Below are 24064 nucleotides of genomic sequence, written 5' to 3' on the forward strand. Positions count from 1 at the left end.
CCCTGTGCTCTTTGATCTGTAGGTGTTTGTTTAATGACTCGAATACATCTGTAATACTTTTTTTTTGTCTTTGCCTCCCCTTTCCCCAGATGTTGCTTCCTTCCAAATCCAAGCCTCTTCCTGCCCCTGCGAACACTTGGGAGGCAAGGAGCCGCATGGCAGCCGCCGAGCTGCTCCTGGCATCGGCCTGAGTTGGGATAGGCACTGGTGCAGCAGTGCTCAGGCGCTTGCTTCTTGCCTGTGGTTCAGAATTACCCTCTTGCCCATGAGGGCGGTGAGGGCTTGAAGCAGCAGGAGCTGCAGGGCCAGCTGGATGCTGTCCATCCGGCAGGATGGGCTGTCCTGGCAGGGCGTGCAGGGAAGCGCCGTGGCATCTGTCCGCGTGCTGCTTGCCAGCACCGTTATAGTCCCTTTTATGAGGCACCAGCCCCTCTGCATGCTGCCGGTTGCTCCTGCCCGCTGCCGTAGGATGGAGGAGGGATGCGGCAGCTGGGGAGCTGCAGTTAGCTCCGGCCTGAGGATCAACCTCCCCAGCACCCAGCCTGGGGAAGGCACCGTGCATGCTTTCAGGGGGTGTGAAGAATTAATTTGAGGGGCTAAAAGCAGCATAAGCAGAGTCTTGGCTGTTGTTTAGCGGAGCCCACAACTGGGTTTTCTCTGTCTTTTGCAGTGTGTTTCTCTGGGAGTAGTTACCCAGTGGTGCAGGAGCAGCAGGGTTTCTCAGGACCCGTTAATAAGGGGTTTTGAAGGGTTATTTCTGTTGGGTTTGAGGGGGTTTTTGCCCTCTCCACCCAGAGATTTGGTGATGTGGTTTCTCTCCTGCCTTTTGTACCAACACTTGGGAGGTGGGTTCAGACAATGGCAGTAATGATGCTGGTGAGCTGTAGCGCTTGGATCTTGCTCGTGGCACTGTCCTCCCCCAGGGACAGGTCTTCCCCAGCACCCATGAGCAGGCAGGTTATTTAGGATGCAGACGTCTTTGCTGCGGTGGAACAGACCCATCGCTGTTGCTGGAGCAGCCGCTGCATCCTTTCTTTCTCTTGGCTTAATCTCCATGCTCTTGTACAGACTCTCTCAAGCCCCCTCAGTGCCACATCTGCCTCCCCCGGCTGTGGTTCGGAGCAGAGCTGCCGGCAGCCGCTGGAGGGGAAGCTGCTGCATGGGGCGAGCGCAGGGCTCTGTGCGTCTGCCTCTCTGGGTGCAGGTGCTGCCGGTCCCCTTCCCATCTGTCACATCGTCTCCTTTGTGTTGTGACACTTTCCTGCTTGGAGAAGGATCAGTCTAACAGCCGGGAAGGAAGCCGGCTGTGCTGTGCTGTGCCCACTCCTGCTGCCGGCCCTGCCTTTCCTGCCCTCCATCCCAACAGGAGCTGTCACGAGAGCAGCGGTGGGGGAGACGGTGGAGTTGCACGTTCAGCTCCTGGAGGGGACATCATCCGTCTGGGTGATATTTGTGACAGCCTAGGGAAGGAGCAGGGCAGCCTTTGACCTTTCACTGGGGTAAGGCACCGCTTTAATAGGAGCTGGCATTATGTCCATGACTGTCAAAAGCTTAATTCTCCAAGCTGGAAGCAGAGCAGGGGGAAGGTGCTGGCTCAGGTCCCCACCTGAGCTTGCCGGCTGCCCCGGTCTCCTTGAAGCCTGGCTCAAGCCATGACAAAATGCCAGTTTGTCTTGTTGGGAAGCCAAGCCAGAGTGGTTTTCCTTGCCAGATAACAGCACGGACCTTGCTGTGATGACATCCGAATGCTTCTCTGTTGCAAATTAGTTGTTTCTAACAGCCCAGGGATGGGAAAAAAAGGGAACATAGCCTGATTTTATGCTGCCAGGGTTATTGTTTGTGTGGAAGGGGTGGGCACTCTGTTTGCGTTGCATCTGGGAGCACTGCTCACCCAGACACATCCCTGCTCCGCTTTAGTGCGTGGGACGCAGCTCAGTGGTGGTTCTCGTGGGAGATTTCCTTGGGTCCAGGCAAAGCTTCCCTGAAGCCTCCCTCGTGTGTTACCCTGAAGCCTCCCTCCGGCAGCCGGCAGCTGGAGGAGTGGGCGCGGGGCCGTGTCAGAGTGCAAGGTGAGAGTCCTCAAATCATGGAGTGAAGGAGAAGGGGCCCCGGGGGCTGCTGCCTTGATTTTAGCCTTTTCCTAAAGGTTCCTGTGTGGTGGTTTATGTTCACCAGCTGGTAGAGCAGAGGAGCCTCCTCATCACTTTTGGGGTGCAGGAGGAAGAGGCAGGCATGTTAAATACAAAGCCTATGATCCCTGGAGGTGACACGGTGTTGGGGGTGGGGACCAGAGCATGGAGCGAGTGGGAAGTCACTGCCTTTCTCCTGCCAGCAGTCCCATGGCTTGGCGATGCATTGGTCCAACATGTGCTTCTGGACAGTCTGGCTGTGCCAGCTCCTTGCTGGGTGCTCATCTCCCAGCCCTCACACTCCAGGGAATGCCCCATTTCACTCTTTTGCTTGGCCTCAGTTTTCGTTTTCTCATTTGTGATGGTGGAGGATTTTTGCAGACAGCCTTTTGTATCCCGCGGGCTGCAGGATGTCACCCGCTGCACCAAGGCGCTGGCAGCATCTGGTTCCTGTCCCCAGTTCCAACCTGATCCATTTGTGGATCTGCGGCACGGTGACTTGCAAACCCTTGCTCGTGTTTTATGTTTTGCATGTGTTCCAGTTTCAGTGCATTGAACTGCCCTCTCAAGCTGAGACAGGAGCAAGGCTGGCCCAGAACCTGAGCTGAAGGAGGAGGACCGATTTTGGGGAGGTTGCGTTGACCTGGTGGGAGTTGGTTTGAGGGGAAGGTGATGGTCCCTGGCTGGTTTGGAGCCATTTTCTCTGGACAAGCACCTGCTTCTCATGGCACACGAGCATTTACCAGCAGGTTTTGGTGCAGCGGCCAAAGTGGAACTGGTTTGGAGCCTGGTGGATCTTGAGACGGCCAGAGATGAGATCTGCTGTGTGCTGTAGCTGTGTTGTAGCTACACAGCTCTTCCAGGGACTCCATGTGCTGTGCTTCACCCACAGGGTGACAGGAGGTTTGATTCCCAAAACGGGTGGTGCACGGGACCTGGGTAAAGTGCCGCCACCTCCGGCTCCATCCACGTCACTGGGATTTCACTGGAACCTACTCCGTCTGTCAATGTCCTTGATCCCTTTGCCTCCTCTCCTCATGGTGTGACTCCCCTGTGTCCCTCCCAGGGGATGCAGGGGATGCTCCCCAGGGACTGGGGCTGCCCTTCCCAGCTCAGAATGGGCTCTGCAGTTTTTGTTGCCAGCTTCTGCGATGCTTTGGAGCCCCATCCCTGCTCCCAGCTACAGGGAGAGATGGGACAAGGCTGGCACGTGGAGGGTGGGAAGACGCAGGGAAGTTCCCAGGGAAACACGGCGTTAGAGGAGGTGACAGGTGCTGGCTGATGGCAGAGCATCTCCAGGAGGCTGGCTTTTTGCCCTGGTGCCTCACCTAAGGTCACCTTCCCTTTCTTCTCTCCATTCTGGAGCAGGGAGCTTTGCCTGTGAGAGCAGGAGCACCCTTGCTTTTTTATGGGCAGGGAGAGGGGATGGGGATGCTCCTCCGAGGCAGCGCATCGCCCTCCCACCTTGCTCACCGTGCCTGGCTTTTGGTTTCTTCCACAGGAACTGCTCAGATCCCATGTCCTGGTGTCCTCCTCCCCCAGGTGGGAAAGCAGAGCTGGCAGTGAAGCCCCCAAGGGCTGTGAAGGATGAGGGGAAGCAGTTTCCTCTCGGTGGCACTGGAGCACCTGGGCTCCCCAGGGTGCTGCCGGGTGGCAAAGGCAGCCCAGCCCTCCCAGCTGGTGGCCTCGATGGCCACCAGTCCGGTGCTTGGCAGCGCAGCGTGTGCCACACGGCATCAGCATCCCCAAGCTGAGGGTTTATCGTCCCCGGGCCCGGCTTTCTGCCATGCCGCAGAGAAGCACATCCCTGACATGGTGCTTGACAGTGCCCCGTCTCCTCCAAACGTGTTGACACGCATCCTGTGGGCAAGCAAAGGGGCTGGTTTCCTCGCTGGTAGTGGCAGGCGAGTGCTGGATGTTAATTTCCTCTCCTCCCTGCTGCATTTCCCCCTCTCCGGCAACTCTTCCCAAGCCGGACACGCTTGCCCCCGGCTCCCTGGTGTCTCGCCTGCAGAGGCAGGCCGCAGCGGCTGGGAACGCCTGGCTCCTCAAGCAGGATAATTGGATGTGACAGGAACACACTAACTAGGAGACCTCAGTGCCTCCAGCTGATTTGCATTGCAAATGGCATTTACAAATAAAGAGTGATGAGGGTTTGTGGGGTTTCTTTTTTTTTAAATCCCCTCTTTACAGGGAAGCTGGATGCAAAGATCCATCAGGGAGCAAAGAAGGGGTTAATGAAGCAGAAGGCGACAGGCTGAGCCGAAGGGAGCAGTGCCTCATTCCCAGCCAGCATCTGAAGGGTGCCAGGATGGTCCTGAAAGCAGGTGCAAGACTGATCCGAGAGTGCTTTTAGGTATTGCTTTATCCACTGTATTCCAAAAGCATTAAAAGAGATGTTTTCACCCAGCTCTTCAACAGCCTTGTGCTTCCCAGGAAGTCCTCGTGGGCTGAGGACAAGGGTGGGTGGGAGATGGAGCTTGGCAGGATGGGATTCAATCAGGCTCTGGCATCTCCATGTCTCCTGCAAGGACCAGATCACGAGACTGGTGAGGGGAGCTCACAGCAGGAGGTAGCTGCATCCTGGCTTTGGCAACTCCTCCTTCCCAAAATGTCCCTCTCTCTTGTGGGATTAGTTTCTCCTTTTTATTTAATCCTTCACATTCAGCATCTCCCCACATTCTCTGTGCTCGTTTCCCATTTGTGTTCACTGGGCTGAGAGCTTTTCATGCCAGGTTGCTCCAGGCTCTGCCTCACCGCGGTCTAAGTCCTCCTCCTCATTCCCCGGATCGCACACTGCTCCGAATGGGACAGAGCAATCCCTGACCACTACCAGCATCCCTCCTCCTCCGATCTGTGTACATGCAGGGAGCAGAGCAGGGCCACCAGCTCCACTGATGGGTACTGGTTGCAGGCTGTGCCAGGCCTCTGCCTCAGTTCCCATTGCTGCTCCATCAGAGAGGAGAAGTAGGAGGCTGTGGAGCCTTCGTGCCAGTTGCCTGTGCCCCTGGATGCTGTGGTGCTGGAGCTGCCGTAAGTGCTGCTGTTTGCCCTGGGAGTTGTCTGCTGGCTCCTTCTGCTGACTGTGGGATCTTGGAGGTGCTGGAGGTGCTGGATCCGCATTCAGCACCCACCCATGGCATTCCTTGTTTGGAAAACCCTCACGGGTGTTTCTGCTTGGAGCTGCCCGGGCTTGGTGCAGAGGTTCTGATACGGGAACTGCTGTTTAGTGTGGCAGAGGGAGATGGGCTTGGGCTGCTGCTTTCCTCCTCTGGCTACTTTCCCCCATCCACCAGACTGGCCCTGTCCCCTCAGTATCGCCCCAGTCAGCTGTGCTGGGTCTCCTGTTGACTTCCCTGCACTCTTCTTGTATCATGGAGGTGCTCCTCTCTTGGGCGGATGTGCCCTGAGAGCAAGGGAAATGATAGAATCATGGAGTCCCAGGTTGGAAGGGGCCTCAAGGATCATCTGGGCCAACCTTTCTAGGCAAAGCATGACCTAGACTGGATGTCCCAGCACCCTGTCCAGCCCTGTCTTAAAAGTGTGCAGTGCTGGGGAATCGCCACTTCCCTGGGGAGATTATTCCAGTGGCTGGTTGTTCTCATTGTGAAAAATGGGAACCCCCTTGTGTCCAGTTGGAATCTCTCCAGGAGGAACTTGTGCCCATCACCCCTTGTCTTTTCCATGGGGTTCCTTGTAAAAAGGGGGTCTCCCCTGAGCCTTCTCTTCTGCAGGCTGGACAAGCCCAGCTCCCTCAGCCTTTCCTCGCATGCTGCCCAGTCCTTGGATCATCTTTGTGGCCTGACAAGCAGTGAGTAGAGTGGGACAACGACACCTTTATGAACAAGGTGATGCCTTTGTTGATGTTCCCCAACATCCTGTTGGTTTTCTTTGCTGCAGCTGCACACTGTTCACTCCTGTTGAGTTTTTGTCCCCCAGGACTTCCAGGTCCCTTTCCACAGAGCTGCTCCCAGCCTGGCATATCCCAGCCTGTGCCGCACTCCTGGAGTGTGTTCTCAGGCACAAGTCCTGGCACTTGTCCTTGCTGAACTCCATGATGTTCTCATTAGCCCATGCTTCCAGCCCATCCAGGTCACCCTGCAGGGTGCCTCTCCCTGCCAAAGTGGCCATTTCCCATTCAGTTTGGGTACACTTGATCCCACCTTCCAGACCATTTATGAAGACACTGAACAGCGCTGGGCCCAATATTGATCCCTGAGGGACCCCACTGGTGACAAGTCCCCAGATGGAGAAGGTGCCATCAGCCTGTCGCCCACGCACTGCACACACCACTGGTCTCGACTGTAACGCATCAGTTTCTCTATGAGAAGGCTGTGGGAAATGGGGTCAAAAGCCTGGGAGAAATCCAGACCGTGTCCACCGCTCGCCCTGGGTCAGCTGAGGAGTTACTGCATCTCAGGGGGTGATCAGGTTTATCACACACAGTCTGCGCCGGTGAATCCCTCTTGGCTTTTCCCAGCGACGTGCTTCATGGAGAAATGAAGTGTTGGTTGCAGTGCCCAGGTGGAGGGGGAGAGGGCCGGAGGTCTTGAGGCAGCATCCCGGCTCCTGGTGCTGTGGGGAGAAGGAGGCAGGAGAGGGCTTGGTGGCTGGGTGGGAGAGACAGGACACTGAGGTTGCTTTGCTGAGCAGCTGGCAGCTCCCTGGAGCATCTCTGCTGGAGGAGCCAGCCTGAAGGCAACACTTTTGGAACCAAGATGGGGGAGATGCTCCTCCAGGCACAGAGAAGGAGCTTCCAGTTATGTGGGGGCCAGCGTCTTCCTCAAAACACCACTGATGTCTAACCCACATGACCTGGGATGAGCAAGAAGCCTGGGACACCAAGGGAGTATGTGCTCAGCACGCGGGCTGGGCTCCACATACTGCAGTCCTGGCAGATCCTGCGCCCTATCCCAGGAGAACAGCACCATCAGACAAGTCATGACAGAGTGCGACCTCGTCCCATCCCCATGGGACGAGGGGAGAGTGGGGTTCGTGTGATGCCCATCACACCTAACACCCAGCAAACTCTATTTCTCAGGGCATTCGCCCACCCCCTCAGTGTGGGTTTCGTGCTGTGCACAGCCAGTTTCTTCTCCTCGTTGTGACAAGGAATTATTTCTCCTCTTCATCTCTTTTAAGCAAAGTGAATGCTCTCCTCGTCCCTCTTTCCCACTGCTTTAAATCTCTCCCGGCTCCCCTCTCCTTCCCCAGCCGTGCAGGGGCTGCCACAGGCTGATGGCACCCGAGCCCAGCGCTTCGAGACTTTCCACCCCCTCGGCTGGGGCTTCAGCCCTCGTGTTGTCCTTGCTTGGGGGTCAGTGGTGACTGCGTGGCGCACGATGCCGCAGGGCTCTGGGGTGCGTCCTGGGTGGTGACCCCTCCTCCCCGCTCCCTCGGAGCTGTACCCTGCAGCCCCCTCTGGGATATCCAAACCCAGCCTCAGCGGTTCGGTGCCAGCGCAGGGAGCAGAACCAGCGCCGGTGCCCCGGGGAGAGCAGAGTCGTGGCGGGGCCGTGCCGGGCAGAGGCTCCTAAAGCACCCCCACAAGGGTGACCCCCGTCCCGCGTCCTTTCCGAGGTGACACGGAGCTCCGGCTCCTCAGCGGCAAGCACCGCGCCGGGCTTTGCCCGCCGGTCCAGCGCCCCGGCTCCGGATCTTCATCCGGTCTCCGCGTTTTCCGGCCTCGGCCGCCGGGCCCCGGCGCCCCCTTTGTCCGGGCGGCTCCGCGCCGGGTTTTCTGTCCCGCCGGGGGCGGCGCTCTGCGCCCTCCCGCTCCCCGCTCCACCTTCCGGGTTTTGCGTCGCGCCCGCACCACCCCCGGTCCGACTGCCGGTCGGGTCCCGGCTTCGGCTGCCGCGTCCCGCCGGGTGGAGCCGAAGGGAGCCGGGCCGAGCCGAGCGAAGCCGGGCGGGCGGGGCCGAGAGGAGCCGAGCAGAGCCGAGCGGTTCCGAGCGGAGCAGAGCGCCCGCCCCTGCCGCCCCTGCCGCCCCGCCCGGCAGGCGGACCCCGGCGCGGCCTGCGCGGCGCGGCCCACAGGCGCGGGTGGCATGGCGGCCGCGGCGGCCGGCCTTTAGTGCCGGCGGAGCGGAGTTGCGGCCAGGCGGCCTCATGGAGGACACTTAGGGCCGCCCGGGACCGGAGCGGAGCCGGGTGAGTGCGGGCCCGGCCCGGCCCCGAGGCGCCCTGGCCGGGTGTGCGTGTGGGAGGCGTCGGTTCAGGATCCCCCGCGGCCGTTGGGCCCGGCCCGCCCCCCCCGTGACCGTTGTGCCGGGGTCGCCGCCCCCCGCGGCAGTTGCGGCCGGGTTCCCCCCTCCCGGTCACCGCTGGGGCCTTCCCCGCGGCCGTTGGTGCCGGGACTCGCCCCCCCCCCCCCCCCGCGCTCCCCCGCCCTGTGTGGGCCCCCTCCCGCGGCCGGGGCGTCCTTCCGTGCCCGCCGGACGGGGCTGTGTGGCCCGGCCAGCTCCGTGGCCGTCGGGCACAGACACCCCCGCGCCCCCCGGGTGTCGGGGCCGGGGGGGGGCCGGGGCGCCGCGGGCCGTGTCGCCCCCGCCGGGCGGTGTGATGCGGGGTCCCTGTGTGCGGGTGCTCCCTGCGGCGGGGGGGTCGGGCTGGTCCCCGCGGGTCCCACCGCCCCGGGGGCTTCGCGGAGCCCTCGAAGCTGCGGTGGGCGAGGGGGGGGCCCGTGTGTGGGGTCACCGCCGCGGCAGGTTCTGAGGTGGGAGTCGGGGTTGGGGTGGGGAGTGGGGGGGGTCTCCCCCTTATGACCCCGTGTCGCTGTGCAGGGGACTTGGGGGACCCGGGGTGCCAGCGGGGGGAGCGCAGCCCCTCGCGGGGTGTGCTGGGCACAGATCGGGGAGGATTACACTTCCCCAGGGGCGTTTAAGTGGGGCCGGGCTGTCCGTGCGCTCCCGGGGGGCAGGCGCTGAGGGCAGAGCTGCTCCGGCTCCAGCCCCTCTCTGGGGAGGGCCCGCTGGGGCCCCTTTGCGACCGTGTCCCCGCGCGGCCGCCCCTGGAGCCCCCTGAGGGCCGGGGCGTGGGGCCGGTCTCGGGGTGACACCGGCAGTGACAACGTGGCCGAGGCGTCCCATAAAGGCTGCGGGTGAAAGGAGAGGAGAGGCGAGGCGAGGCGAGGACGCTGCTCCTGCCTCGGGCTCTCCCGCCCGTTGTGTACACGGGGAAGGTCACAGGTTCAGGTCTGGTCTGTGAGACTTGGCTCCCCTCCATCTCTCGGCAGCCCTCTTCTTTTATTTTTCCTTTCCTTTTGCCCCTTTCTGGGAAGGCTCTTGCCCTCGGGGGAGGTGTGAGACACGCACGTTTGTGTGGCGCACACTGAAGAGCTCAGGCCCTTTTTTCCCCCCACTCCAGAAGAATTGAGGATGCCGGCATCGGGGCTGGCTTTCGGGCTCCGGCGTGGCGGGGGCTCGCTGCCTTCCTTGCCTGGACATCCTCAGGAAAACCGATTTCCACGTTTTGTGCAATGACTCCAGCATCGGATTATGCTGCACATTTCTAGCCCTTTGTTGGCAGTACACGACCGCACATGCACAGCACTCGAAAAATCCACTCAGCGTATTTTATTGATTAGCTCTTGACCAGAAATAATTTATTATTTCGAAGCCGTTTCAGTCTCGAAATGAAAATCTTTGCCTTTTCGTGCCCTCGTTCAGCCAGCAAGGGTTTCTTCTCTCCCGTGGGGTAGAGCTTGCTGAGGAAGGGCGATGTGCACAGCACCGGGAGCGCGGCTGTCTCAGTGGTGCAAAAGGACAAGGATTTAATGTTTCACCTAAATTGGCCTTGTGTTCAGGACAGGGGCTGCGAGCCAGTTAGAGCCACCAGAGGAAATGAATTATCAGGCAAGTTGTAATGATCTGTAATTGAGTATGGCCAGGACACGGGGCTGCTTTTCTCTTCTTTCTCCAAGCCGGGCGCTTGGGCTCAGTTTCCAGTGGAGGGTCTGCGTGTTGTGTGTGCGAGTCGCCATTAGGCTGCTCGTCAGCTGGAGGGGCTGCTGCATACGTGTGTGTGTGTGTGTGTGTGTGTGTGTGTGCGCGCGGAGGGGTCTCAGTGCGTGTGTTACCCCCAAGTTGTCCTCTGTGTGTGCCCAAAACGATGTTATTTTTGTTGGGGGTGGAAGCTGCTGTGAATAAGGGGCGTTCATCCATCTGCAGCCCCGTGCTGCGGACCATGTGCCAGCCGCAAATCATCTCCTCCCCTGCAGTTGCAAGGTTGCAAAGTCCTCTCGTGCTCACTGCACCCGACTCGCAGGACAACACAGGCACAGCATCTGCTTCTGCCACCTCCAGAGCTGCGTCCCTCTAAATCGTTAGGCCAACTGAAAACATGCCTTTTTCAGGAGGAAAGGGCTTGCAAAGTATACAGGCGGGTGAGGGGTTCTCCCGCTGTCTTGGAGCCCCCTAACAGCTTGTGTGTCTTTATTGTGGATGAACAAGAAGGAAGGACCAGAGTTGACTTCGTCTGGTTTATTCTCTTTGAGAACCAGGCCATGTTTGAATTGAGAATCCAAATTTGCCTCCAGATTATATTTACAGTATCTTTTTAATTTGAATTGCATCAATTAAACCCAGAAGCTGCCTCATCTTTCTCGCACTTCCAACTGAGACGAAGTTGATGTCCGTGAGCCGTGTCCATGCCATGGCAGAGGCTGGAGACCTGTGGATTGTATTCCTGGGGCTCAGCCATGAGAGAAAGGTGGTTGGGGACCAAAATTGAATGTCATGGCTGACACTGTGGTTTACTTGGTATCTCCTGTGTGTGCGCTGCCTAAAAAGGGATCTTTCCCTGCTTGCTTGTGGAGGGAGCTGGGCTCTATGTGTTGCTCTTGACCTTGGGCGGGCCGGAAGCAGGGATGCGCCTCGCTGCCATCCTGCTGCACCCTGTGTGGCAGGGCTCCCATTCGGATTAGGGCCTGTGGGCACTGATGCAATACCAGCCCCAGATGTAATGCAATAAGCCTCTTTGTCCCCTTTATCTGAAGTATTATGTAAATAAGACGGTATTTCTGGTCCCAGGTATGCTGCTCTGGGGATGTGTGGCAGTGGGTGAGCACAGCTATGCCCCTTGAGTGCTGACACGGGTGCTTCTGGCTGTTGCCCCAGGTGGCAGCAAGGACTTGCCGTCACGTGCCGGCTCCCCACCGAAAGGAGGCGAAGCTGCAGGTGACCTTGCCAGGGGCTGGTGACAGTTTAACTGTGCTTGGTCCCTTGTACACAGGCAACACAGCAAGCAGGTCGGCCTTAGGTGATCTGCAGGAGATGGGGTGGTTTCCCACCAAGTTCAGAAGGAGATCTGTGTTGATCTTTGCAGGCTTGCTGCAGGGTATGGACCCGTGTTTCCCAGCCTCTCGGCTGGTGGTGAGAGTCACAGGTCTGTTCCCAAACCTGCCCTGTGTTTCTTGGCAGCTGATCGTGGTTGGTGGAGAGACGTTTTGAGGAGCACCAAAGTCCCCAAAGCACCTGGAGATGGCCTGGGCTGTCCACAGCTCTCCCGTGATGCCTCTTCTGATGCTCATGGGCACAGCTCAGGTGTGTTTGGCTCTGGGTATGGGCAGAGCTGGTCCCTTCCCCATGGACTTTGGCCACTTGTTGAGGAAGGTCATCATTTGGATGCTTGTGCTGTGGTGGTAGGGGCTGGAGGGAGGATGATGCCATTGCATGGGAGTGCCTGACTCCAGCGGCGTTTTGGGGTGTCGGGGGTGTTGAGGAGCTCATGTGGGTGTGAAGGGCTCTATAAGATCAAGGGTGCGTAGGTGAGCCAGCTCAGAGCTCATGGCTGCCCTGGGAGCTCATTGGTGGCCACATATATAGCTATGGAGCTGGGGCTTTGGCCACCCTACAGCAGCTGGGCTGCTTGTGGCCGGGTTGGCTCAGAAAGGGACGGGGTGCTGCTTGCTTTTGGGGAAGGGAAAAATGAAAAATCCCATTGGGATGTGGCTTCTTTTGCCACACAGTTACATGGAAAATGCTTTTTCCTGCTGATCCTGGAGGATCAGTGCCTTGTGGTGTGATGTGTTTCAGAGGAAGGAGTAAGGTCTTACTCTGACAATCCTACAGTAAAAAAATGAGGGAATGGCTGCCTGTCTGGGAAACTTGCTCTGTGGCTCTAGTTGCTTCTGTAATTTGTGGGTTTTGAATTATATAATTTCTCTAAAGGAAGTACCTATTTTCCTTCTGGGTTTTGGTGAAAAATCAGGTTTTGAGATGAAACCGAGAGGTTGCTTTGCTTTTGCTGCAGCTGAGTGTCCTTCACATGCACAAAAATTACTGACGTAGCTGCTTAAGCGTCAGCTCAGATGTTGTGTGAGGGGGGTGTGTGGAGAGAGGGTATGAAAGGATGTGAGTCCTTTTTTGTGCATGAATAAGGATGATTTCAGGAGAATCTTGATATTTTGTATTTAAACGTTAAATGCTCAACTTCTACACATCATTTCCGTGTTTATAGTGTGAAAAAAGAAAGGGAAAGGGAAGATAATGTTGTCCCTTTACGCTGCTCCTTTCCCGAGCACGTTGTGGATGCAGCAGGGTTTTGTGGCATTGCAATTTCCCTCTGAGCTGTTTGTGGCCTCCTCAGCCACTCTCCTGAGGGCCGGAAGGATGGTACCTGTGTACAGCGCTGCCTCGCGTGTCGTGTCTCGTCTCTTTGTGTGGCTGCGCCGATTTCGTGACAGCAAAATGTTACCAGTAAATGTGTTTAATAAATTTGAGACCGTTTTTGGTGAATTTGCCGGGCCAAAGAGTTCTTCAGGTGCTTCTGCAGCAGGAGAAAGAGTGGCTCGAGGAGGCAGCTTTGCAGTTCTTAAAGGAGTGAAAATGAGGTGTGTAATGACTTAGCCAATGTTAACCACCCTGAGCTCAACTGAAGAGGTAGAGTCTTGGTAATCTCCAGGAGAATCCCTGCTCCTTCCCCACAGACTTACTCCCTGATGCCATGGTGAAGTTCCTTATCCTGAAGATTTCCTGTGTATTTTTTATGGGTTTCATGTCTAATCTGTGCCTTTCCCTGTACCTTTTGCCACAAGTAATTAAAAGTGAGCTACGACCACCAAAAGCAGCCCTGTACACTTTGATGCATGGTTCTTGCAGGGTTTATTGTATTCCTTTCCATGCTGGCTAATTCACAAAATTCAGCAATTTGCAATGGGTCATTAGTGTGAATTAGCAACTTTCTGATGTATATCATAGCTCAGCAAATGTGCTTTATTAATCTGTGAAATACACCTATTTATTATCCCTCCCAGGAAATAAAAAAAGAGGGATTTCTTGGCATGGCACTCGCTCTGCTTGCATTTGTCCCTGTCTGTGTACGCCTTCTCTCCTCCTTTACTTCACAGCCGGGTTGGGTTTTCTCCCAAGTGTTCCCAGGCTGATGGTTTGACAGCAAGAGAGATTACAGCAGCATCTACAGTCTTCATTCTGCTGCAAGTCAAGCCTCCGCTCATGCAGCCAAGGTGCCCTAATTGGTTATTGAATGAAGGGAATTAAAGGCATTAATAGGTGAAGTGGCGGATCCTTCATTTCTGGAGCTGTGGAGAGATGCTTGTCCTCTTCTGAAGCCTGGGAAGTGGCCAAGGCTGCCTGCGTGCTCTTCTAAAAGAAAACAAATCCCAGCAGCTCCCTCCTTTCCTTGGAAGCAAGTGAGCATCTGTCCGTCCTCTCTGTCTTGCACTGCTGCATACCCCTCTGCTGCTGAGGGAGGGCTGTGGCTGGGAGGATGCTGCCCAGCTGGGCATCGCTCTTCCTTTGGATGAAGAAGGCAGAACCGAGACACTGACTTCACCATGGAGCCTCCCTGCATCTGCCGATGCAGCCGATGCTTTTCCTTTCCTGTACCTCTGTGGAGTGTGATCCTCATTGGAAGCATATGTGGCTGCAACTGGGAGAGCCCCAGCTTGGGACTGGGACTACCGTAGGACTGAGGGATGGAGCCTCTCTGCCTCTAAAGCCCTGTAAGGGAAGTGTACATACCCATGGCTGGACCAGAGGTGCCTGCTCCGGGTGCCTGCTCCCACCAATGCCAGGAGCTGAGGCTGCTACCAGGAGTGAGGGTGCTTTTGTGCAGCCCCACTGATGGTGCTGGGCATGGGGGGAAAGGGTGAGCTCCTTGTTTCCGGCTCTTACTCCAGCATTTATTTATGCCTGTTGGTTGTCGTTGGTCTTCGCCAGCTCTTCTTTCTTCCTGTCTCCGTGACTGATGCTTCAGGGATCTTTCCTGGTCACATCCATCTTGCTGCTTCCTCCCGCTGCTGAGTCTCTCAGGCTGCTGGCAATCTTCCAGCCTGCACGGGGATTTATCTGGAATTTGTAAGCCTTTTTGGGTAATTTTTACGTATTCTGTACCCCCTTCTAGATTGTGTGTGAGGACAGGCCACCAATTCAGATATCTTTAAGTCCCTCGTAAATCAGTTCACTTCTGCAGGTGTGTAACCAGACTGGTTTTTAAATCGCACGGCTGCTCCACTTCCCTGGTGGAAACCAGCTCTGCTCGAGGGATCGTCAGCCCCCGGGTTTGTCCCTGTGGGAAGCATTGTGATGCAGAGCTCGGTGCCAAACTGATTTCCTCAGCTGTCCCGTTTGGAGTATTTGATGTTATTTTTGGCAGCAGCAGCAGCATGGCTGGCTGGGTTCAACAGGAATGGGCTCTGTGTTGGTAGGGGAGCACTGGGGCCATGTCTGGTGCTGCCGGCAGCGCCTGCCCTGAGCCGTAGCGCACCAGCTCGTCTGGCTTGGACTCGCCTGAAGTGCATGAATCCTAGCTGGTTATTGCTCACAGGGTTGCTTCTGCCTTTGCCACCGTGCAGCCACCAGCGGCCTGGGTGTCAGCCTTCAACAGCCGAACCCTGTGGTGGTGCCTCCCCACTCCTGTGGCACCCACTGGGTGCTGCAGGGTGGCACGTGGGCATCGCGGGGCGAGCAGGGGTGCAGGCTTTGGGTGAAGATGAGGCTGTGTTACTGTTAAACCATCACATGCACGTCTGGGCGTGGCAATTACATGGTGGTGTGTTCCAGCGTGCAGGCACAATGGCGAGGGGTGAATCCCTGTTGGGATTCCCTAATTCAGGGTAGATCCGAGAGCGAGGCTTGCAGGAAGGAAGCTGGCTCTGTTATTTTACCCACTGAATGCTTTTTCTCCCATGCATGTGGGGTTTTCAGTTCCTCTTTCCCAGTACAGCTGAACATGCAGAGTGCTGGGTACCAGTTTGTGCTTACGGATGTAGATCTGAGTGCTGGAGTTGCTGAGAAAACTCTTGGCTGTTTTCAGCTGTCAGAGATTTTGAAGACTCTGAGGTCATGCTTGTTGGAAGAATTCTACCTGGTTTTGCATGAGCCAGTGTTCATAGGAACAGCCAAGCCTGAGCCTTGCTGCTCTCTGCTCATCTCTGCAGCAGAGAGACTTGGGAAGGGGTCTTGCCTCGCACAGGACAGTGCAGTGAGAGCTCTAATGAAGTGCTGGTGCAGCACTTGTCAACCCGGGCTGTGCTTGGTGCTCCTCTAGTCCCACTGCTGGGACCTTTCCTGCAAACCTGTCCCGTGCTTGGCAGGAGGTCCGTGAGCTCTCCGGGGAAGGGCTGTGCATGCAGGCAAGCTGCTGGACTGACGGGGCAGCTACAAAGAGGGCCAAGGCTCTCTCTTCACAAGGAGCCCCAGGGAGAAGTCAGGGGGCAGCGGATACAAGTTGCACCGAGAGCAGTTTCATCTCAGTGTAAGAAAGAAATGTTCTATGGTGAGAACAACCGTTCACGGGAGCAACCTCCTCCGGGACACGGCAGAGTCCTGGAGGTTTTCAAGATGCGACTGGACAGGGTGGTGGATGATCTCATCGGGGCTCCCTTTCCCACGAAAGGCTGGACCAGGGGACCTTCCAGGGTCCCTTCCAGCCTGGTCTGCTCTACATTCTGTGACTTGAGTTGTGTTGACACGTATGTTCACACTGGTGTGTAATGGTGGTGCTTGCTCAGCTTCCTGCTGGGGAAGTAACTCCAGTAGGCAGATGTGCTGAGGTGACGTTTGCCTTCTGTCCTTCATGGGGACAGAATGAAGTGTAGTGCCTTCCTGTAGGTCTGTAGGCGTTGATGGTCCTCCTGCTTGAGCTGAGGACCCTGCGCTTGAGTGATGTTTCTCTCGCCATTAGTTTTCTTGAAATCTGGAGCTCTGGACTTGTGTTTTGGCAGAGGAAATGGAGCCGTGCTTTATTCAGTACAGAGGCTGGAGCTTGAAAAAAATGCAAGGGTTGAGAGGCTTCAAAATCAAATCATTGTAAATCTGAAGAACTGTGGGCTCCTGAGGCATGAACAAATGAAAAACTGGGACTTTGGTGATGACACTTCCAAGAGTGCTGGGAGGATTAAAGAGGAACTTGTTCCAGTTTTCCCCATTTTGTGATATAAAGGAAGGCCTGAAATATTTCCTCCTTTTTGTTTTCCCCCTTTTTATGAGCCTTGTGTGTCAGTGATGTGTTTGGATGTTGAGGGAAGTGAGGGGTTCTGGCGAGGACAGCTTTGCTGTCGAGATGTGTTCAAGAACGTTGGGTTTTTCAGGCGTAGAATGAGTTTCTCAATGCCTTTTTGGTGTCAAGGTGAAAGGAGTGTCAGTAAGAGGCAAGCACGGAGCGTTAGCTAGTCTGGTGAAGCACATTCCTCAGACACAGCCGGGCTGAGATCTGCTCTCGTATCTACAGTTTTGGTGAACTTTGTGTGCCACGGCCTTGCTGGGTGTTGCTGTAAAGATTGTGTTTGAAGGTCATGAGCACATGGGGGTAGATGTGAGATTGATCTGAGCTGCATCTTTTGACTGAGGAGGAATGTGAGGTTGATGCTTGAGTGTGTATTTGGTAACAAGTGGTTGTAGTGACTGATAGATCTGGTAAATCCAGGTAGGGTGACTGCCTGGCCACCCCTGCATGTAAAAGGTTTTTGCCCACCTCTCCCATCTTCCTCCGTAGAATCATAGAATGGTTTGGGTTGGAAAGCACCTTAAGATCATCCAGTTCCAACCCCTGCCACGGGCAGGGACCCCTTCCACTGGAGCAGCTTGCTCCAAGCCCCTGTGTCCAACCTGGCCTTGAGCACTGCCAGGGATGGGGCAGCCACAGCTTCTCTGGGCACCCTGGGCCAGCGCCTCAGCACCCTCACAGGGAAGAGCTTCTGCCTTATCTCCAACCTGAACTTCCCCTGTTTCAGTTTGAACCCATCACCCCTTGTCCTGTCGCTACAGTCCCTGATGAAGAGTCCCTCTCCAGCATCCTTGTAGCCCCCTTCAGACAGAGGAAGCTGCTCTGAGGTCTCCACGCAGCTTCTCTTCTCCAGGCTGAACAGCCCCAATGTTCTCAGCCTGTCTTCGTGTAGGAAGTGCTCCAGCCCTTGATCATCCTTGTGACATCCTCTGGGCTTGCTCCAACAGCTCCGTGTCCTCCCGTTGACACCACAACTAAACACAATGCTCCAAGCGGGGTCTCGTGAGAGCAGAGCAGAGGGGCAGGATCACCTCCTTCAACCTGCTGCTCAGGCTGGGTCACGCGGGTGCCTCTCCAGCCTCTCCCAGTGACCTTGTCTGTCCTGCGTTTGGAATGCCTGCACTGAAATATTTCGGGCTTTTCTCAAGAATGCCAACAGATGACTCGCGGCTCCAGCGCTGCCCTGTGTCAGGTTCAGCTCCAGGGTCAAGGCTCAGCCTACGGGAGGAAACTTGGGAGTCCCGGCACAAGTTTGCGGCGCCCGGCTGCGCTCCGGCCGCGGTGCATGCTGGAAGCTGTAGTCTTGCCGGGGTGCACCTCCATATTAAAAAAAGCAGGGTGGCTCCATCTTATTCAAATTGGGCTCAGCCTTCTCCCGCTGGCAGCATGCCGGCGCGTCCTGCTCGGCCCCGGCAGCCACCGGAGTTCTCCCGGCATCTTGTGCGAGCGGGAGGCGGGAGCGCGGCTCCTCCATTCACGTCTTGCTGGATTCCACATGGAACAGCTTGTTTGGAAGCCCTGCGCCTCTGCGTGTTTTGCAACAGCTCGGCCTCCCGCCGGGCGGAGGCGGTGGGGGGATCCTGCCCCCGTTGGGTGGCAGTTCTGGAGGGTGTCATGGTAAATCTCCTTTGTCTGCTAACGGCTTGAGTGATGTATGGGGTAGAGCAAACCCTCCTCCCCTGTGTGATTTCTTGAGCTGAAAGCAGCAAGTGAGTGAGGAAGCTCCTTTGTGCAGATTTCTCCGTCTCCTCCCGTGCGTGCCAGCTGGCTCGCGTTCAACATCTCTCTTTTCTCTCCCCCATCTCTAGAGAGAGGGGGCGGGGAAAGAGAGGAACATCTTAAAAAGAAATCTGCAGAAAAGACATGGGAGTTACTTAACAAAAATCCAACCCAAACAAGCCCAGCTGGGGGATTATAAATGCGGCGGTAGGAGCCGAGCGGGGAGCGGGAGCAGCAGCGTGGCCCCCCCCGCCCCGAGCTGCTTTAGTCGTAAAAGGAAACAAAAAGGGATGCTGTGCGGAGGCAGCGGGCTGGGGGACGGGCCCCGCTGCTGCAGCCCCTCGTGTCACGGCTCCTGGGGAGCCCTTCGGGGTCTCGGCGAGTGAGGGGGGCAGCAGCTCTTCCATGGGTCCGTGCCTCAGCGGCCTTTGCCTCCCCATGGCAGGGAGCAGAGGGGTCTGTTTGCTTCCACGGATGCTCCAGAGCATCTTGCTGAAACCCTCTGCTCCCTGCCTTGTGCCCCGCCAGAGGAAATGCTGCATCCTGGAGATTCCCCCCCTCCCATCGTCTTTGCCGCTCCTTCTTGCGGGCATTCCTGAAAGTTAATCAGGGTGAAAATTGCAGTCGGTCATGTCTGGAAGCCACCAGAGGCTGATCCTGGAGCTGTGCAGGCTGGAGCACATGGGTACGAGACGGGCTCCCTGCGTGTGGGCTGCTTGCTGCCAGAAGAGCTTTCTTCTGCAGCTCGTTGCCCTTGGGTGTTCAGTCCTGCCCCAGTTTGGTTTCTTGGCCTGCAGTACCCGGCAGGAAAGGCTGGGGCGGCGCGGGTTCGGTGCCCAGCATCCTGCACATGCTTTAGCACAAAGAGGGCTCGTGCGGCTTCCTCGCTCCCTTTCGAAGGTGAGCTCTTCTGTTTGAATAGCTTTCTCTAGGTGTGCTTGCAGCTCCAAAGTGAACTTTCAGGTTTGTCTCTTAATATGCTTGGCTCCATCCCAGCCCCTAGATGCGGATTGTAGAGGTCTCGGCACCTAATGGAGCTGAATTATTCATGTCTGGTGCTGTGTGTGTGCAGCATTCCCAAGCAGAAAGCTGTCTCCTTGTAGGATCTGCGCTCCAGGACTGCTCTTAAAATGCTTTGTTGGCAGGTCTCCAGGCCAACAAGTGAGCACATGCTTTTCATGTAGCGCGGGGATCAATCCTGCCATGGCAGGAGGTAAGGGGAAGGACGCGTTTACAGCTGAATCAATCTCTTCAGTCTGTTTTCTGAGATGCTGTGACTTGTGGTGGTTTTACCCACCCCACCCCCCGGGCAGGGGAGCGGGGAGGATCTGGATGGCATCCGGCGCTTTTCCAGCTTGGCAAACCAGGCGCTGGAAAAGAGACCTCCTTCTCTGGGCCACGGGGCTGTGGTAGCCGGGGGTTCTCATCCACCCCAAATCAGTGACATGGCGGGTCCTTATGGGGGTCTTGCTTGGATGAGGGACCCAAAATACTCCTCTGGCTGCAGAGATTGAGCCTGCAAGAGTGGCTCTTAGAAATGGGGACTCGGGGTGGGAGTTCGAGGGAGGGGGTTTGTGCTGTAGAGCCATGTGCAGTGGATGATGTTCAGGGGACCCCCCCCTAGGTCGTGTATCAGGTCCCACCTTCAGGCCCAGGCTGGAAAGGGCCAGTTCCTGCCCCAGTCCTCCTCAGCAGCTGCACCTCCTGAGCTCCCTGCCCCACTCTGGCTCGACGTGCCTTTCCTCCGCTTGCAAATCCGGCGTGTTCTCGTCTGTCCTGTTTGCGGTTCCCTTCCCTCTGCATTAGCTGAGCTGGGGCTCCCTCGACGCCTCGTCTGTAGGGTGAATGTTTTTTCTCTTCTTGTTTTGGAGCCCTTTGATTGTTCCTGGCTCTCTAATCACCAGAGACGCAGTGGCCTTCTGGGCTCCTTCTTCCTTTTGTTGTGGTAGGAATTGGCAAGCGCTGCTGCTCTTTGCATAGTTCCAGACCCGAGTCCCGCTCATCTGCTCTCCTTATTTCATGTACATATAAATATTATTTATGTATATGTGCATGTATATATGCACACGTACAGCAAGGTGAGCTCCCTGTGTGAGCTGGGAGCCATCCAAACCGGCATCGAGGAGGTGCTGTGCCTGTTGCAACACAACCCTGTGGGTTGTCTGTCACCCTGCTGTGACTGTGAGGCCGGTTTGTCCCCCTGCTCTGAGCTGGCCGTGGCCCTTGGCATGCTCCAGCCCTGGGTGGACAGCTCTTGGAGCTGGAGCCTGAGCCTCATCCCACTTGTTGGTCCAGTGCCATGTCCCCAAGCCCAGTCCAGCAGGGCTGTGGCTGGATGCTGTGTCACAGCTTTTGGCCAGGAAGGGGCTGTTAGCAGATAAAAATCGGCTTCATCCACCTTGTTCCTGGCTCTACCCACCCGGACAAAGGAATCAGAGTGGATCCATGGCACACAGGGAGCTGGCTGTGCACCAGCCACACAGGTCTGTGCCGTGCAGGGATGAGATGGTCACTGCTGGTTGCTGGCCCCATCTGTGGTTTGCAGGGAGGCTCTGGAGGGGCAGTTTGGGCTGGATGCCCTGGCTTGGGGCTGGGGAGCGAGTGCTGGGGCAGGAGGAGGAAGAGGAGGAGGTGACGATAGAAACCTACAGGGTGGCTTTGGGAAGCTGTTAGTGATGCCGGTGCGCAAAGTGATCTCCTGATTCGGCACTTTCTCTGCCACTGAAATGAGAGGTCAGTGCTTTTCATTTCCAGCTTGATGCTAGCCCCTAGCTCCTGGGGTTAAAAATCTCCGTAATGACCTGTCAGAGAGCAGATTATTAGCTATATGGAGCCGAGGATGCTGTGGGGAGCAGATGGAAAACGGTTTGGCTGTGGCAGCCTGTCTGATGAAAGAATCCCTGGCATTTCTACAGTGTTTGCATGTCTGGAAACGCACCGTGAAGCTGCTTTCCAGGCTCCTGCCTGCTGGGTTTGAAGAAATTTGTGCCTGTGTGGAGTTGTTTTTTTCTTGTTTTTCCTTCTTATTTCTCATTAAGTCACCTGTTTTTTGAAGTGTTGCTCATAAATAGTACTGGGAGCAGGCAGGCCTGGAGCTTGTTGGGGAAAGGTGGGATGGTGCTGGTGGAGAGGAGCTGCATCCAAATGGGTGCTCAAGGAGTTCTTAAGCGATCTGGAAAGTGAGCGGCTGGGGCCAAGGACCTGGGGCCAAGGACCTGGCTGGGTGGCTGCTGGGGAGAAGCTGTTTCATGTGTTAATTGTGTCTCAGTGTAATTGCCAGGAGTGAATCCCAGTGAGGGCTCTGGCGTTTCCAGGTTGTGTGTGGGTGTCTGTTTTATTTTCCTCCCTCATTGCCCTGGGGAAGCCGGTAATAGAACTTTTGGGGTCTGCTGTGGCGCAGGCAGGTAGGGCTGATTCCCCTCTTCCCAGTTAAGACCAGTGCCTGTGCAGCTGGGTCTCGGTTTCCCATCGTTTGAAGCCAGGAGGCTCATTGCGCTGAAGGTGACAGTAGTTCAGTGTCCCAAAACTGGAGCAGTGTTGTGCTGCTTGGAGCCGCGGAATGGAAACCCTGCACTTCCTGCTGCAATTTGGCCTTCAGGGGATGCTCGATGTGTCCCAGGCGTCACAGGTGCTTGGAAACTTGGGATTTATTTCCCACCGAGGCACTTGACTTCCTGGGAAGTGGCTCTGGTGCGAGCAGGAGCCCTCCCCCGGAGTGGCATCAGCAGGAGAGGAATCAATCCTCCCTCCCAGGGGCAGCGCTCGATAATTCAGAAGGAAATGGCGAGCAGGGAAACGTGTGAGTAATGTCTTGTGGAGCCGAGAGCCGTGACCTGCCAGGGCTGGTATTGATCGAGGGACCAGTGCCAGATGGCTGCTGCTGCGGCAGGGATGGCTGAGGAGCAGCCCCAGCCTGGGGAGCGGGGGCAGCAGGAGGATGTTGCCTCGTGCTCTGTGATGGGGATTTGGGAGGTTGGGGGCTTTCACCCTGCCCAGGACTGCTCCTGCCTGCACTTGTGGCTCTTCTGACCTTCAGATCTGCCTGCCTGCGCATTTCGTGTCTAACCCTGTTCTCTTTGCTCTCCTTTCCAGCAGCGATGCCGTCACCTGGGCAGACCCAGAGCACTGGAAGCCCTCCAAGGACGTAGGTGACCCCCAGGGTGTGGAGGCAGGGAAGAACCTTGAACTGTGAGGGGCTGTTAACTCTAAGATGTCCTTGAGCAGCGGAGCTTCCGGAGGGAAAGGAATCGATGCGAACCCGGTTGAGACGTACGACAGCGGGGATGAGTGGGACATTGGCGTAGGGAATCTCATCATTGACCTGGACGCTGATTTGGAGAAGGATCAGCAGAAATTGGAAATGTCGGGCTCCAAAGAGGTGGGGCTCCCGGCACCCAACGCGGTGGCGACCCTGCCGGATAACATCAAGTTTGTGAGCCCGGTGCCTGGCCCGCAGGGCAAGGAGGGCAAATCCAAGTCGAAAAGGAGTAAGACTGGCAAGGACAGTGGCAAGCCAGCCCCAGGGACTTCCTTGTTCACTCCCAGCGAGGGAGCTGGTGGCAAGAAGGAGGCTCAAGGACGCTCTGGGGATGGTGCGAACTCGGGCAGCTTGGTGCCTGCCGTCACCCCGAAGGGCTCAGAGAAATCGGCCAAGGCATCTCGCAGTGTGGCCGGCTCCAAGAAGGAGAAGGAGGGCGGCTCGTCCAAAAGCAAGAAGGAAAGGAATGAAGGTGCAGGGGCTGCATCAGAGAAGGAGCCCAGTGTGCTGCAGCCCCTGGCCCTGGCAGTGAGGGTGGGACAGTATGATGGGGGCCAGGGGACAGAGCCTGCTGCTGCCGAGCAGCTTGGGAGTATAGCTATTGACACGGGAGCTGCACTCAATCCCTTGGGAGTTAAGTCGGAGCTGGAGGATGGGGAAAGCGAGTGCCGACAGCTGAAAAAGGTGAAGTCGGAGAAGGTAAGAGAGGGTTGGGGCGTGGGTGGAGGCGACGTTGCTGCTCCACTCTGGTGATCGCTCCTGTGCTGGGATGTGCCACTGTGGAGCTTACAGCAGGACCACGTGTCTTGTGCACTTGCGGGCCAGCCCTGATGTATGGCTGGTGCCTCCTGTGGTTCTGGTGTGAAGATGGTTTGGCTGGTGGTCTGGATGTGGCGATGGGAGGGCACTGGTCAAGCTGTGCAGCAGCAAATAGCCTGCAGTCACCGTGCGTCAGGGCACCAGCCTGCCCTACCCTCAGGGATTTGGTTTCTTTGGTGCTGTGTCTGTGCCACGCAGGTCCGAGCCTGTTCAGCTCCTGTGGGAGGAACCTGGGTTAATATGAAGGTGACATCCTAGTCCTGTGCCTGCTGCAGCTCCTGATGGGACAGGGCAGTGTCTGTTGGCCACCATGCTGTGCTTCCTGGTGGCTTTACCTTGTGTGTGAAAGCTCCCTGCAGCTTCCGGGGGAGTTTGTTTCTCTGTGGTTGCATCATTTGCAGAAAGGAGACCTTAATGTGTTAGTAAATGTGGGATCCCTGTGGATGCATAGACAAGCACAAGGTGAAGGGCTGACAGAGGTCACCGCCTCGTTTCTTCTTCTGCTGTTGGTATCTGGGCTTTGTCCCACTTGTGATGTTCCGCCTCGGGACGACAGGTTGCTGTGGGTGGTGTTTGTACGTGTCGCTCCTTGCTGGCGTGCAGCAGCGATGCTGAGCTGGTGAAGCTGCTCTTCCAGGTCACCAGGGGTACAAAAAGCCCTTCCAGTGAA

The 24064-nt window shown here is 56.8% G+C and overlaps 2 protein-coding genes across 5 annotated transcripts in view; both read left to right on the plus strand.

The window, feature by feature from the left end:
- Positions 1 to 4538, plus strand: part of TRIP4 (thyroid hormone receptor interactor 4) — a 31296-nt gene extending 26758 nt beyond the window's left edge. Inside the window, exon 13 of one of the 2 annotated variants that reach the window (XM_065688123.1) lies at positions 90 to 4316. In XM_065688123.1, coding sequence (XP_065544195.1) covers positions 90 to 286 — 197 coding nt within the window. In that variant the 3' untranslated portion in view covers positions 287 to 4316. The other variant, XM_065688124.1, reaches the window with a different exon arrangement.
- Positions 4539 to 7952: 3414 nt separating this feature from the next.
- ZNF609 (zinc finger protein 609) overlaps positions 7953 to 24064 on the plus strand; it is a 69110-nt gene continuing 52998 nt past the window's right edge. For 2 of the 3 annotated variants that reach the window (XM_065688095.1, XM_065688092.1), the window contains exons 1-2: positions 7953 to 8282; positions 22410 to 23274. In XM_065688095.1, coding sequence (XP_065544167.1) covers positions 22528 to 23274 — 747 coding nt within the window. In that variant the 5' untranslated portion in view covers positions 7953 to 8282; positions 22410 to 22527. The remainder of the gene's footprint in view (positions 8283 to 22409; positions 23275 to 24064) is intronic. The other variant, XM_065688094.1, reaches the window with a different exon arrangement.

This window comes from Lathamus discolor, chromosome 8, assembly GCF_037157495.1.
Source record: "Lathamus discolor isolate bLatDis1 chromosome 8, bLatDis1.hap1, whole genome shotgun sequence".
In the NCBI taxonomy this organism is placed as follows: domain Eukaryota; kingdom Metazoa; phylum Chordata; class Aves; order Psittaciformes; family Psittacidae; genus Lathamus; species Lathamus discolor.